This window comes from Vulpes vulpes, chromosome 14 (assembly GCF_048418805.1).
Source record: "Vulpes vulpes isolate BD-2025 chromosome 14, VulVul3, whole genome shotgun sequence".
Lineage (NCBI taxonomy): Eukaryota > Metazoa > Chordata > Mammalia > Carnivora > Canidae > Vulpes > Vulpes vulpes.
The window spans coordinates 120855612-120872289 of NC_132793.1; the positions used below are offsets into that span (position 1 = coordinate 120855612).

Here is a 16678-nt window from a genome sequence, read left to right on the forward strand (position 1 = left end):
GGGAAAAAAATTTTAGAAGTTCATGCACAAAAAATAGGCTTACAATACCTTAGGGGGATTAAATGGATATGTTTCTGGTATTTTTATCTCTAGCTGATATCTTCCTCCTAAAAAATGGGGAAAACAGAAAGTTAAGAAGGCTACTCACCCCAAATATGTGAAGCCAAACATAGTGAAATAGCTTTTCAAACCATGTACTATTTTATATTCAGTTACAACAAATTCATTTAAAAGTTGATATTCAAAAAGTAAATAATAAAAACACTAGTTTTTCATTTAGAAGTTATTTAAAACATATAGCCATTTTACACAACTATATTAGTTTATCAGTGAAAAACAGAGCTAGAGATAGATGAATATATTAAATCCAAAGACAATGCAATGCGTCACTGGGACAATTAATACAGGTTCTGTCTCCTTTTGTTTCCTCTAGTTCACACTGAGGAGAGTCGCTAAGTAACAGAAAATACAGAAAGAATAAAAAGACATAAAGAACACAAGAAGTATAAAGGCATAAATGGTACAGAAAAAAAGTACATATGGTTATGTCATAAACTGGAAAAATCTACTTCGAGCTCGTTTCTCTCAAATACAAAAATGCCTCCAAACTTTTAACTTGTGCCCAAAATTAAAGGCCAACACTTCTTGTTAAAATTTTAAAAATAAAGTTCAACAATACCAGGTAGGCATAAAGATAAAAACAAAACAAAACAAAACCAAAAAACCCTATTATCGTCCTCTCAACAGGTATACAAAAAGAAACACTTTACAAAGAGGTTGTTTTTGGGGATCCCTGGGTGGCTCAGCAGTTTAGCGCCTGTCTTCGGCCCAGGGCGTGATCCTGGAGTCCCAGGATCAAGTCCCGCATCAGGTTCCCTGCACGGAACCTGCTTCTTCCCCTGCCTGTGTCTCTGCCTCTCTCTCTGTCTCTGTCTCTCATGAATAAATAAATAAAATCCTTAAAAAACAAAAACAAAGAGGTTGTTCTTGCCAATAATATGTAAAGAGAAGGCAACATTCTGTTTTGAAGTTATCTTGAGCAACTAGCAGCCAAATACATATTTTTAAAGAAGTTTATCTAGCATCCCGTAACTGGGTAATTCAAGGGGAAGATAACTGTCACTCAGGGAAACTCTGAAGGGGAAAGTCTTCCATTGGATGAGAGGGTGGATTTGAATTCTAACTTCAAGGAACCTTCCAATCCTAAGATTTTATGATTCTTTAACATAGAATACACACTATTCCAAAACGGAACAAATAAAACTGTCCTACTGAAACATATATGAAACTATGCCTAGGATTTGCTTCAAAATAATAAAGGGATGGATGAGATCAAAGACTGGCCTTAAGGTGATAGTTATTAAAGCTAGATGATGAGCACACCAAAGATTCATTATACCATTTGTCTTCTATATATAACACTTTCCACCATAGTAAAATAAAATAAAAGTATGCATTAGCATTAACTTCATAATTTCATAATTTCATAATTCAACTCTCAGTATATCCTGGGTTCTCTCAAATCCACCTCCCTCCATTGTTAGGAATACATGAATGTGGACCTGGGAGAAAAACAAAAGAACAATTCACTTGGTACCACTTTTTTCAAGTCCTTTTTGGTTCCAATTCTTATTTTCTTGCTAATTCTTTTTAATGGTATCCCACAATGACTGATGCATGAGTTGAACTAGATGCCTAAACCAGAGCATACAGCAATAGTGAAATCAAAATAAAGGAAAGTAGGAAAATAGGAAAGCAGGAAAAGAACAAAAAGAAAAAAAAGAAAAGAAAAGAAAAGAAAAGAAAAGAAAAGAAAAGAAAAGAAAAGGAAGGAAGGAAGGAAGGAAGGAAGGAAGGAAGGGGTAAAAGAAGAATACCGGAGAAAATTTTGTGTATATGGATACACCTGTTTTTGTTTAGAGTTATAACTGCTAGCTTCAAATAGAAGTTTGGCCTAAGTAATACATAGGTTCTTTTTCCTTTCTAAGAATCTTACTTTTTCTGATAAATTCTAAGATTACTGTCTCTATAAACTTTCATATAAAGTTCTTCCTTCTTGGATGCCTAAAAGAATTTCTTGTTAGTGTGAAAGTCCAGAGATACTATCTAAGTAATGTTGGACCCTAGAGTCCCCCCAATCCTATTTTTACTCCACATGCTATTAATACCATCTATCAATATGCTCTATCTTGCCTTATTATCTGACAACTCTCAATATATAACCACTGTAACATTAACCATAGCATTATTTGATATATATATATATATATATATATATATATACAACAGAGCAACAACTAAGAGAGCTTTATGATAACTACATTACTCATAAGTTTTCACTATAAACCATTTCTTTTTAAAGAATAGCTTTTTAATATTAAAAATTTATAATCTTTAACTTCATCTAAAAAGAAGATAGGGAAGGGATGGAATTTTTTTAAATATCAACTATTCCATAAATTCAAAACAACTATTAGGAAGAAAGGTTCAAGAACTAAACTGTTCCTTTGCCACTATTATAGCAAAAGAAGAAAATAGATTTAAGTATAGTATGTGCAATATGGTAATTTTAACATGGGTGTTCTACTTTTCAATTTGATTACTTGTAACACACATAAAATAGTTTCCTCATTAGTTAATAATTATAAACAGTTTAACATTACACATGGAAACACTTGCCTTGGCTATAAGATTGAAAAAAACAACAAAAGAATTCTCAAAAACTAGCAAGAACCCGCAATAAATATCAAATACTTCTCATGTTCATGTTTCAAAAAAAAGTACCTTAGTTTATGCCCTTCAATAGTGCTTTTCCTAAATAAAATGAACTTCTCAACAATCATTTTATTTATGATAAAAAGAATATGATTTATACTCAAAAAGCATATTGAAACTAGGCTTATCAAAACAAAAACAATTAGTATTATCAAACATTAATATCTTATTTAGTGGCAGCAGCAGAAATAAACACTTAAACATAACCAAACTTGTTTCTAATTAATAAAGAATATAGTACATTTATAACTCAATTATCAAAAAAAAATAACTCCATTGTACTATCCAATTTTTTAAAATTTGTCTACTTTTCTGCCTACCTAGCTTTAGTTCAGGAGGTGCTTTGTTTATAAATACCAGTTTGCTGAAAGAGTCCTAGAATGATAATGCTACTGCCATACTGTCTTTTAAAAATACATCTAAACAACCTAAAAAAGATTCAAGAATATTCATAATGCCTGCTTTTAAGAAGTTAGTGTATCATTCCATACAATATCTACTACTAAGAACTTGATTTTTATAAGATAACTAAAGATCTTTTTTCCATCTAATGAATTGTCAAAAGGACTAAGTGAACAGCAGCCATCAAAGTATCCAGACAAGGCCTGGCATATAGGAGGCACTCAATAAACAATATAATACTAAAGGATTTCAAGAAATGGTTCATATGAACTATAAAACAGTAAATACAATTTTATCATTTAAGATTTAGTAGAATATGCTAAAGACGTTCTAGGATCTTTAAAAATTTAAATGAAAACAAAGATATTCTAGAATATTGGACTTTTCTGATAACTTTTATCTGTTCATTACAGAATTATAGAACCACCTCAGAGTAGACATAACCACCATTTCCAATATTCAGTCAATCCTCATTTATTCAGAAGCAGAGTAATTGGAAACATTGGCTTTGAAGTCAAAGGCTATTAGGACTCAAATTCCAGCTGTGCCACTTAGATGTGTGACCTTAAACAAGGCACTTAATTTCTCTGAGCTTAAATTTCTTCATCTATGAATCAGTGATAACTACTTACCTCATAAGATTTAAGGATTCAATGAGAAAACGCATATAAAGCTCTATTACCACAAATTCTGTTATTATGATTTCTACTAAGCATATATTTGAATGCCTATTATATGCAAGAACCTTGGTTATGCTACATAACCCAAAATTACAATAATATTCATTACTGAAGGTTATGCCTAATGAGGAAATAAAAAGCTATAAAGCTTGTTTCTGTATCTTACCACCCAATTAGTCTAAAGTAGCTACAAACTTAGTTTGTGAACACAAAGTTCAACAAAGTTGCCTCCTTTCTTTTCTCGGTCTTAAAACGATAACTCAAAGCTTTCCTGAATAAAGAAAATTAAATATCTGGAATATAGCCTGTGTGAAGACATATGAATGAATGAAATGCTAAATGACAAACAAGGGAGAAGAGCTTTAAAAAAAAAATTTATCAGAAATTTAAGGCAAGGTTTGTTATAGATACCATATGAAGGGTAACTGAGCATCTATATAGTCCATATATTTGAGGCTTAACATGCTAGATGTTTTCTACTGCTAAATTCTAACCTGTATAACTGTAACTTGGCTCCACTAAATCTATATTGGGGAAAGAAAAAAAATCAGCTAAAATTCAGTAAGAAAAATCCATCTATATAAATATCTAAATTTATTATTTAAATGTTGTAATATCCTAAGCCAAATGAAGTTATCTTCCATGTAGTTTATAGATGCTTAAGATTATTCTGATTTAATGTTCCAGATAAGTTCTAATACGCACAATATTTTGATACAGAAAAAAGTACTTGCCTTCATATGGTGTGTCTGGAGGTCCTGCTATTTCTCCTCTTAATTCTGTAAAATTCTCATCTACAAGATCTACTTTAATTTGATTTTTGCTCGTCTTAAAAATAAACAGAAAATAAATGTTAGTTATATCAGCAAGAAAAAAGCCTGTTTTAAAGTATTATCTATAAAAAATTTTGAAACCCCCTCTTAAATAAACTTGATTTTCTGCTCTAGTAAAAATAATAGCCTGTGCTTTTCTAGAATTTAATTAGCCAATTTTAAGAATATTTAAAACAAAAAAACTAACAAATTTTCACTTCATTGTTTTTAATGAAATAACACCACTTTGAACAACACTACAATGGCTTGTTAACTTTATTAGAATGTTTAGAAAAGAATAGCAGACACCTATTTTATATTTGCCAACTTCATGTAAGTTAGGTCCAAAGTGATAAGACTATTCATCTGCAGATGAACACTGCTATACTATACCCCCATGTTACATGAGTTCTATCCATATAAACAGTGAGTTCTATCCACATAAACAGAAAACTCAGGATCATTAAAAGTCATTTAGGGTATAAGCTCTCACTTAAACTGCAACAACTTGGCTGTTCTGGTTAACTGAAATACTATTCCATCCACCCAGATGGTGAAAACTCTAAGCATCTAATTTCCTTTTCCATAAAAAATTACTAAAGCCTAAATGCCTCACTAGAATCATCTAATGCCTTCTTCAATTTAAGTTGCTTAAACTTTTTAGTTACTTCAGTGGCAACTACCTACTTTTCAAAACAGACTTATTTTAAATTTATCTACATCTATTTATTTTGCAATTTACATATCTCAAAGTCCTTTCACATCTACAGTATCATTTCAATTTCTCAATCCATTCTGAGTCAATGGTGACCTTAAATGATTTAGAAAAATCTCCAGTGGAATTCACATTAACGTTCAAAAGTACCTGTCTACAAACGAGCTCTCCACTTATATTATCTAATCTATACTAGTACCTTACTGGTCCAAGTCTATATTCCTAATATGGTAAATTTTCTCTCTCAATGGTTAAAAACCTAAGTCCTTAATTTACAAGTTATGTTTTCATTTTTTTGGTTAGGATTTCATATTTTTACCTAAGTAACACAATATAACCACTTTTATGAAAAAAAGCCTTGCAATATTTCAAGAGTAAACTTTTTGCTTTCAAACCTACCTTCTTAAGCTTGCTTACTGGATGTACAATGTAAGAATTACTGTTTTAAGGTCCTTGGCTTCCTCCCCCCAAGCCTCCAACAAGAAGATAGCATTTTACATTTTCTCTACTAGTTTGTATTAATACAGAAATGTTAAGAACTGAAAACATATATCTTAAAACCCAAGTTTTAAAGATTTCATGACTTCTAATTAATCTTTTAATGACATAAGATTAAAAATTTATTTTATGCACTTAAAATATTCTAATTAGTAGGTTTATTTCATAACCTTTTACATTTGGGATTGTTTTTCATATTTTTCTGAAGTTAGTTTTGCCCCCAAACTAAAATTAATTACAAATCGACACATGAAAAACTTTTCCCTGTGCTCTCAAAAATCATTATCACCTTTGGTATTTGTGGTGGAGGATGAAATATACAATTTTACCAACAATAAATACGTTTCCAGTATGCACAGGAATGAAAAATGTTAAAATGAAAATCAGAGGCATCACGCTTTCACGGACCAAGAAGCCCCAAGTAGAACTATAGGACTTCCATTTCTCCCCTGAAAGTTCTAAGTAAAACTAGAGTAATCGATCTTGCAAATCATCAATGCCTTCAAAGTTCTTTATAGCTTCCCACAATACCCACTTTCCAAAAGTACATAACCCTAAAATGTGAAGATAGTAAAGGATGATTAAAGTTTTGGGGAGGAAAAGAAGAGATAAGAGAAATAAGAGAAGCTGCCTTCCAGATTGCCCCCAATTCTTGAGTTAGTAAAATGCTAAATAAACAATTATTAATTTTATTAGTATTCCTCTGTCCTTATTTCTGTCACTACCTCCAAATTATAATTTGAGAAAAATAGGTCTTTTTTTTTTCCTCTAGAGAAAGCACACTATTAGTGTATGAAAAATGTACTAAATTAGCTAAAAAAAATACAATCACCATGATGAATCCATTATAAAGAAGAATCCTATATGGTCTAGAGTAGGGCCTTTATCTGCAGATAACCAAAGATAAAAAGAAAATGGAAAGTTAAAAACAGACTTTTCACAGCTTAATTTTTCTATCACACAACAATTATCCTTTATTATCTTCAGTTTAACATCCAATTACTCCATAATACAAAATTCTGTTCCCAGTGCCCAAACTACCTTAAAATCCGACTTAAGACCAAGAACTGTAAGGAATATAATGAAAAATGGCAAGAGATGTGACAGTATTTTAAAAAGTATGGCCTTTGAAGTTAGATGGGAGTTGAATCCAAGTTGTCACTTACTTGTGGCATTAATTTAGGTAAGTCACATAACATCTCTCAATTTTATTACTGTAAAATAAGAATACAAATCTCAAATTTAAATGAGAATCTTCTGGAAAGAAGCAGCATAGTTACCCTTTCTCTAATAATATTAGTTACAAAAACCTTTGATTTCAAAGCCCTATTTTAGAAATTTCTTTTCACAGCTCTGTTTCCAGTATAAGAAGGAAATGTTATTCCTAAAAATAAATAACAAAACAATGTGTTATTCATTTTAATGACCAGGAACACTATGGCTTTGGTATGAAACCTTGAAGAACTGTGTTACACATTTTTTGTGAGGACAGCTACAAAATCGCTTTTCTATACTTTCTTCTCCCAACTCAACTAAACACACAGTGGGACCTCTAGTAGTCCTGGTTTTTCTGATGTTCCTTTGTGGCTCCAATGTGTTTCTAACATGTAAAAGGAAAAGAGATGAATAAAAGCTACAGTTCCTAGTAAAAATTTTAAATGAACTATTAAAATGTAATACAAAATATGCAAAATAGCACATAAGATCACACCTAATCTGAATTTGGTAAATTAGCATTACTGCCAATAAGCAATAGTGTGGAATTTAAAGCAATTCTAATAGATTTCCAAGGCCACGGCACATCTCTTGGTGAATTGACATCATCATCACAAAATTCTTTCAAATTCCTTGAGTATACTATATGCCAGAAAGAAATCTCAAGTGTTGAAGTCAACAAAACTAAGTCCTTGCCCACTTAGAGCTTACATTCTAGTAAGAAAAACTAAAAACTAAAAGATTTCATCATAAAAGCGCTAAGTACATTGTTACTTAACCTGTTTAAACTTCCATGGGACCTCAAGAAAGTTAATTAACAACTATGAAACTCAGTTTCATCCTCTATCAACTGGGGATTATAATAGTACTTACTATATACAGTTCCTGGGGGACTTTAATGAATACAGTATATAAAACAGTATATAATAAATGCTGAATGTATAGTGGTCATTTAACACTGGAATATGTTGACTTTTGACAATGATGTAGGAGCAGAAAACTTCCACCTAAAGCAAATATTGGTTGTTGTTTTTTAAGGAGCCCTTGTCACATTATCCTCACGTGTATTTATTCTGTAAAATTTATTCGAAAACAAAATTTCAATCTAAATTTCAGATAGACAAATATAACTCTGAATTACCCCTAACATTACAGAACATTCTCACATTCTCATATGCTATAAACTATTGGTTTGTTTCCCAGTCAGATCACAAGAACCAAAATTGAGGAGCACTGTTTATCAGTATCATGCAAACAAATGTGAAATTCAATTCTCCCTAAAATTTGCTGAAAATGCAGATGAAAAGGTTTAATAGTTGCCATTGTTTTCCCCAAATTTAATATGAATGACTTATTTTCCCCTACTAAGGCCCCTCAGGGCCTTATAAGAAAGATTCCCTTATAGAATTTCCCTTTTAAGAAAGATTTCCACCTTCCAAGCAGTTAATAATATTAAAAAAAAAAAAAAAATTCTGAAGGTTAGGGCATGTCACAAATCCAAAGCAGGCTGACATGGAAACTGAGAGTAGAAGGAAACTGAAGCCATGGGGAACATTTACGACACTCACTAAATACAAGTTCTAGATCGGTTCTGTCTAACAGATAGCTAATATGAGCCACAAAATTTTCTAATAATCACACTAAAAAGAATAACATGCAATCAAAATAAAATTTCCTGAGATATTTTCATTTTGTAAAAAGCTCACGTCTTCAAAATCCAGTGTTTAATTTACAAATCATATTCACATTTCAATTTGGATTACCCACATTACATGTGTTCAAAAGCCACATGTGATATTCAAATTCACAGGTATAGAAAGTAAATTATTGGCTGTTAAGAAAGGAGAGGGAAGGAAGAGATGGGAAGGATCTGCTAATGGGCATGAGAATTATTTTAGGGGAGATGAAATGTTCTGAAATTTCATAGTGGTAAGAGTTGCACAACTTTGTGTGTGAATATACTAATGACTGCTGAATTGTACATTCTAAAAAATCAAGAACAATTTTTAAAAACTTGAAAAAAAAATCACATGTGGCTAGAGGCTACAGTATTGGACAAGTACAGCTATAGAGAACCAGGAAATAACAGCCTTTCCAATTAAAACAGTCTGTCATTAAAATTTTATTTTTTGGACTTCTGTCCTCATATTTCAGACAATATGTAATTCGGAATAATTAAAGTTCTGAACATATTAATCCCATGAATACTTACTGAGTACTCATACTATTCACAAGGTTGTAGCATTTAATAGAATGCTACAAACAAAAATAAAGGAGTATACTTCTGGTTTCCAATCCAACATGTAAAAACTTAGAAATCATCACTCCCATCCACAAAAGAAGCTAAACACACTGGAAATCATCTCTTCTAAAATCCACCAGAGAATTGAAGCCACAGGACAAAATGCTGCCCCCAAATCATGGATACACAATGGGTAGAAAATAAAACTCAAACTTACCAGGGCAAAAGCTCACAAGTATGAAGCATTACCCAGGCAGGAAAGCCTAAACTGTAATTGACAAACTGCTGGAGGCACAGTCTGGATGAATTTGAGACTGAAAAACTCTCAAGGGGCCTTCCTGCTTTTTGTTCAGTTTTTACCTCCAGGATCCCTACTGGTTCTCACAGTGAAAATCAGAAGAAAATGCCCTCATGCTCCTAGCAGGGGGAAGGTAAAGAAGCCATTTTGAAATAAACCTAGAGTTTTCTGATTTCCAAGGCCTGTCCTCAAGAGAAACTTCCAACAGGGGTCTTAACGTATCTAACCAACCTGAGGGAAGAGAAGTACCCTATTCCAAACCCCTCTAGTCTTCCAGTATTATATGAGGGGGAGGGAGAATGAGAAGCACTTTTGAAGGTCACAGCTTAGGGGTGTAGACTCCCTAAAACACTAAGACCCAATTACAAGACTACAGAATGCTTCCCCTCCTCAAACCACCACTTCAATAGGCCTCCTGTGTAATAACAGGGGATTACAACTCAAAGAACCTCGTCTCAGACCTGACTTAAGATGTCTCTAAGGAGCCTCAGAGGCAACAGGGAAGACAAAAACAAGAGCATCAGAGATTTTGGATTCTGATATATACAGCAAACCGTAAACAGAGACTAATCCTCCCTGGACAGATAGACATAAAGTCTCACACCAAAGGCCTATTTATTTACTTCAGTTCCTTTTACCCATGACATCATGTATGGCTTTGGCTTTCAAAAAAAAAAAAAAAAAAAAAAAAATTAAGGCATACTAAAAAACAAAACCACAGAAAAAGACTCAGAAGGTAGAAATGCTAGAATTAGACTAAAAATTTAAACTATGGTTAATATGCTAAGTGCCATTAAGGAAAAAGCTGACAACATCCAAATCAAATGGGTAATGTTAGCAGAGAGATGGTAACTCCAAGAAGGAATTAAAAGAACATGCTAGGGATCCCTGGGTGGCGCAGCGGTTTGGCGCCTGCCTTTGGCCCAGGGCGCGATCCTGGAGACCCGGGATCGAATCCCACATCGGGCTTCCGGTGCATGGAGCCTGCTTCTCCCTCTGCCTGTGTCTCTGCCTCTCTCTCTCTCTCTCCCTGTGTGACTATCATAAAAAAAATAAATAAATAAAAAAAAAAATAAAAGAACATGCTAGATAATTTTTAAAAATATGGTAAAAGAAATTAGAAATGCCTTTGATGGGCTTATTAGTAAGTGAACACAAACAAAAAATGAGTCCGTAAGTTAGAAAAAATGTCAATAGAAACTCTAAAAACTGTAATCAAAGGAAAAACAAATGAAAAAGATAGAATAGAGATGCTTGGGTGGCTCAGTGGCTGAGCATCTGCCTTCAGCTCAGGGCATGATCCTAGAGTTCAGGGATCGAGTCCCACATGGGGCTCCCTGCATGGAGCCTGCTTCTCTCTCTCTGCTTATGTCTCTGTGAGTCTCTCATGAATAAATAAATAAAATCTTAAAAAAAAAAAAAACCCACACAATATGATACACAGATCTATCAGGATGGCTACTATCAAAAAAACTGAAAATAACAAGTGTTGACATAGATATGGAGAGACCGGGACCTTGTGCACTACTGGTGGGAATGTAAAACAGTGCAACCACAGTGGAAAACAGTATGTTGTTCATCAAAAAATTGAAAACAGGTGCACCTGAGTAGCTCAGTCGGTTGAGTGTCTGCCTTTGGCTCAAGTCATGATCCCAGCATCCTGGAATCAGGCCCCACATTCGGCTTCCTGCTCAGAAGGGAGTGTGTTTCTCCCTCTCCCTCTGCTACCCACCCCCCCCCCCGTTGCTTGTGCTCTCTTACTTTCAATCAAATGAACAAACAAAATCTTTTTTAAAAAATGAAAATGGACTGACCATGTGATCAAGCAATTCCACTTCCAAGTGCATGCTCAAAAAACAGGGTCTCAAATAACCTGCACACTCATTTCATGGCAGCACTATTCAAAACAGCCAAAGGGGTGGGGGGTGCAGCTGGGTGGCTCTCAGTTAAGCATCTGACTCTTGATTTTGGCTCAGGTCATGATCTTAGGGTCCTGGGATCAAGCCCCACACTGTGTCCCACACTTGGCACGGAGTCTGCTTGAGGATTCCCTCTCTCCCTCTCCCCCACCAAAATAAATAAATCTTTTTAAAAAATCCTTAATGTATATATCAGTGTAACAATGGAGTTTCAGAGGTGTCTGGGTGGCTCAATCGTTTAAGCATCCAATTCCTGATTTTGGCTCCGGTTACAATCTCAGGGTTGTGAGATCGACCCCACATTGGGCTCCATATTCAACAGGGAGTCTGCTTGAGATTCTTGCTCTCCCTTTCCCTCTGCCCCTCTCTCTCTCTAAAATAAATAAACAATTTTTAAAAAGTGGAATATCAAAATACATAAGGCAGTAAGAACAAAACTGTAATGAGAGGGTGCCTGGGTAGCTCAGTCAGTTAAACGTCTGCCTTTGGCTCAGCGCATGATCTCAGAGTCCTGGGATCAAGTCTCACATCAGGCTCCAGCTCAGTGGGGAGTCTGCTTCTCCCTCTACCCATTCATTCCCTCTGCTTATGCTTTCTAATGCTTTGTCAAATAAATAAGACCTTAAAAAAAAAAAACTATAATGAGAAACAGATGAATCCACTACTATCGTCAATCTTTAACATCTCTCTACCACTATTTAATACATCCAGCAGGCAGGCATAGATGGATTGACCAACAAACACTAAACTGAACCTAATGTACATCTACAGACTACTTATGCAACAGTAGCAGAACATACACTCTTCTCAAGTTTACATAGAACATTCATTAGACCATACTCTGGGCCATAAAGCACAAATTCAAAAGAACAAGAATCATAGAAAGTATGCTTTTAGACCACAATGGAATTATGTTGGAAATCAGGGACATGGGGATCCCTGGGTGGCGCAGCGGTTTGGCGCCTGCCTTTGGCCCAGGGGGCCATCCTGGAGACCCGGGATCGAGTCCCACATCGGGCTCCTGGTGCATGGAGCCTGCTTCTCCCTCTGCCTGTGTCTCTGCCTCTCTCTCTCTCTCTCTGTCTCTCTCTCTCTCTTTCTGTGTGACTATCATAAATAAATAAAAATAATAAAAAAAAAAAAAAAGGAAATCAGGGACACCTGGCTGGCTCAAATGGTAGAGCATGCAACTCTTGATCTCAGGTTTGTGAGCTCAAGCCCCACATTGGTTGTAGAAATTACTTAAAAATAAAATATTTTAGGGATCCCTGGGTGGCGCAGCGGTTTGGCGCCTACCTTTGGCCCAGGGCGCGATCCTGGAGACCCGAGATCGAATCCCACGTCGGGCTCCCAGGGCATGGAGCCTGCTTCTCCCTCTGCCTATGTCTCTGCCTCTCTCTCTCTCTGTGTGTGACTATCATAAATAAATAAAAATTAAAAATAAAAATAAAATAAAATAAAATAAAATATTTTAAAAATAAATAAAAATAAAATACATATCGGGGCACCTGGGTGGCTCAGTGGTTGAGCATCTGCTTTTGGCTCAGGTTGTGATCCCAGGGTTCTGGGATTGAGTCCCACATCAGGCTCCTCGCAGGGAGCCTGCTTCTCCCTCTGCCTATTATCTCTGCCTCTCATGAATAAACAAAATCTTAAAAAAAAAAAAAAACAAACAAACAAACTAGAAATCAATGATGCAAAGAGAACTAGAAAACCTCAAAACACTTGGAGATTAAACAACATGTTTCTAAATAACACATATGTCAGAGAAGACATCTTAATAGAAATTTTAAAATATTCTGAACTAAATGAAACAATAAGACAACTTATCAAAATCTACAGGATGTGATAAGAATAGTACTTTGAGGGAGATTCACATTGAATGCATATTAGAAAAAAGTCAAAATTAATAATCTAAGATTCCACCTATGAAATCAGAAACAGAACAAATTATAAACAAAGTAAAAGGAAAATAATTTAAAAGATGGAGCAATGAAAATGAGAAAAATTAAACTGAATTCAATTAAACTGAAAATAAGAAATAGAAAAGCCAACTAAACCAAAAATTGGTTCTTTGAAATAATCAACTAAATTGATAAACCTCTAGACAGACTAAGAAAAGAGAGAAAACACAAAGTCCTAAATACCACAAATGAGAGACCCATCTCCACTAATCCCACAGCATTAAAAGGACAAGGTAATATTGCAAACAACACTATGCTCACAAATCTGATAACCTAAGAAGTGAACGGATTCCTTAATAGACACAATCTGCCAAAACTGAAGACAGACTATCTGAATAGACTAAATAGGATTATATGTATTAAGGAAATTGAATCAATAATGAATAACTTTGGGGCACCTGGGTGGCTCAGTGGATGAGCATCTGCCTTCTGCTTAGGGCGTGATCCCAGAGTCCAGGGATGGAGTCCCACATCAGGCTCTCTGCATGGAGCCTGCTTCTCCTCCCTCTTTCTATGATTCTGCCTCTCTCTCTGTGTGTCTCTAATGAATAAATAAATAAAATCTTAAAAAAAAAAAATAACTTTACAGAAGAAAAAGCACCAGCCACAGATACTGTTAATGATGAATTCTACCAAATATTTAAAGAAGAAATTATGCCAATTCTCTACCTCTTATAATCTCTTTTGTAAGGTAGAAACAAAGCAGGAAGTATTTCCTAACTCATTCTATGAGGCCAGTATTACCCAAATACCAAAACCAAACAAATACATGACAAGTACAGACCAGGGTCTCTCATGAACATGTCCGCAAAAATCCTCAAAAAAAATTAGCGACTTTACTCCAACAATGAAGAGAATCATATGGTTACCCTTGAACAACATGGGGGTCAAGGATGCCAATACCCTGCACAGTTGGATATCTGCATGTAACTTTGGATGCCCCCAAAACTTAAGTATTAAATAATAGCCCACTACTGACCAGAAGCCTTACTAGTCCAACAATCAATAAACACTTAATTTGCATGTTACATGCATTAATGCTGTATTCTTATGATAAAGTAAGCTAGACAAAAGAAAATACTAACAAGGCCAAAAGGGAGAGAAAATACATTCACACCACTGTATTATATTTGTCAAAAATGCATAAGAGAATCTGTGCAATTCAACTCTGTGTTGTTCAAGGGTCAATTGTATACCATGACAAGTGGAATTTATCCTGGGAATTTATGCTGGCTCAATGTTCAAAAAATCAATTAACATAACCCAATCACATCAACAGGCTACAACAAAAACCACACAATCATATCAATAGATGCAGAAAAAGAATTTCACAAAATCCAAAACCCATGCACAAAAACACTCTACACACTAGAAATAGAATGGAACTTTCTTAACTTGGTAAGTAGTATTTAGTATTTACAAAAAAACCTTACAGCTAACTAACATACTCAATGGTGAGAAACTCAAAGCTTTCTCAGTTAAGATCAGGTATAAGGCAAGGATATCCCCCTCTTACCACTCCTTTTCAAAATTACACTAGTTCTAGCTACTGCAATAAGAAAACGTATACAAGTTGAGGAAGAAAAAATAAAACTTTGTTTGCAAATGATACCATTGTAGAAATCTGGAAAACATGACAAAAGTTAATTCTAAGAATAAGCAATTACAGGAAGGTTGCAGGATACAAGGTAAACATATGAAAGTCAACCATTTTCTTATATATCAGCAATGAACAATTGGAATTTAACATTAAAACACAATACTATTTAACATTAGCACCAAAAGGGCAGCCTGGGTGGTTCAACGGTTTAAACACAATACTATTTAACTTTAGCACCAACAGGGCAGCCTGGGTGGTTCAGCGGTTTAGCACCATCTTCAGCCCAGGGCGTGATCCTGGAGACCCAGGATCAATTCCCACATCAGGCTCCCTGCACGGAGCCTGCTTCTCCTTCTGCCTGTGTCTCTGCCTTTCTCTCTCTCTCTGTCTCTCTCATGAATAAATAAAATCTTAAAAAAAAAAAATAGCACCAACAAGCCAACATACTGAGGTATATAAATCTAACAAAATATGTGCAAGAACTATATGAAGAAAACTTACAAAGCTCTGATGAATAATATCAAAGAACTAAAAAAATGGAGTGAACTTCAAGATTTACAGTAAAGCTACAATCAAAAAAATGGTATTGGCCAAAGAACAAAGGGATCCATGAAACAGAATAGACAACCCAGAAATAGACCCACCTAAATATAATATAGTCAACTTGACAAAAGAACAAAGGAAATACAACAGAGCACTGTCTTTTCAACAAATATTTCTGAAACTAGATACACACATGCAAAAAAAAAAAAAAAAAAAAGAGAACCTAGACACAAACCTTACAACACCCTTCAGGAAAATTAACTCAAAATGGATTAGAGGGGCAGCCCCAGTGACACAGTGGTTTAGCGCCACCTTTGGCCCAGGGCCTGATCCTGGAGACCCGAGATCGAGTCCCACATTGGGCTCCCTGCTTCTCCCTCTGCCTGTGTCTCTGCCCCTCTCTCTCTGTGTCTCTCTCATGAATAAATAAAATCTTAAAAAAATGGATTAGAGATGTAAATGTAAAATACGGAAGTAAAAAACTAGAAAAGAGCAAAGGGGGAAATCTAGATAAACTTGATATACCTATGACTTTTTAGATGTAATACCAAGGTACAATCCATGAAAGAAAGAAGTGGTAAGTAGGACTTCATTAAAATAAAAAACTACTCTGCAAAGGACAGTTTTGTCGCGAGAATAATGAAAAAAGGGACTGTGAGAAAATATCTGCAAAAGACGTATCTGATAAAGGACTATTACTCAAAAAACACAAAGAATTCATAAAACTGAATAAGAAAACAACACAATTAAAAAATGAACTTAACAGACATCTGACCAAACAAGATATATAGATTGCAAATAAGCATATGAAAAGATGGTCCACTTCATATGCCATGGGGGAAATGAAAATTAAAACAATGAGATACTGGGGCAGCCCGGGTGACTCAGCGGTTTAGCACCGCCTTCAGCCCAGGGCATGATCCTGGAGACAGGAGATCAAATCCCGCATTGGGCTCCCTGCATGGAGCTTCTCCTTCTGCCTGTGTCTCTGCCTCTCTCTCTCTCTCTGTGTGTC

The 16678-nt window shown here is 34.9% G+C and overlaps 1 protein-coding gene across 5 annotated transcripts in view; it reads right to left on the reverse strand.

Moving 5' to 3' along the window:
• Positions 1-16678, reverse strand: part of UBE2K (ubiquitin conjugating enzyme E2 K) — a 126179-nt gene that overhangs the window by 28419 nt on the left and 81082 nt on the right. For 3 of the 5 annotated variants that reach the window (XM_025997843.2, XM_072737858.1, XM_072737860.1), the window contains exons 2-3: positions 4592-4685; positions 49-107 (exon numbers count right to left, since the gene is read on the reverse strand). The exons of 1 other annotated variant lie outside the window; for it this stretch is intronic. In XM_025997843.2, coding sequence (XP_025853628.1) covers positions 49-107; positions 4592-4685 — 153 coding nt within the window. The remainder of the gene's footprint in view (positions 1-48; positions 108-4591; positions 4686-16678) is intronic. One more of the 5 variants, XM_025997852.2, reaches the window with a different exon arrangement.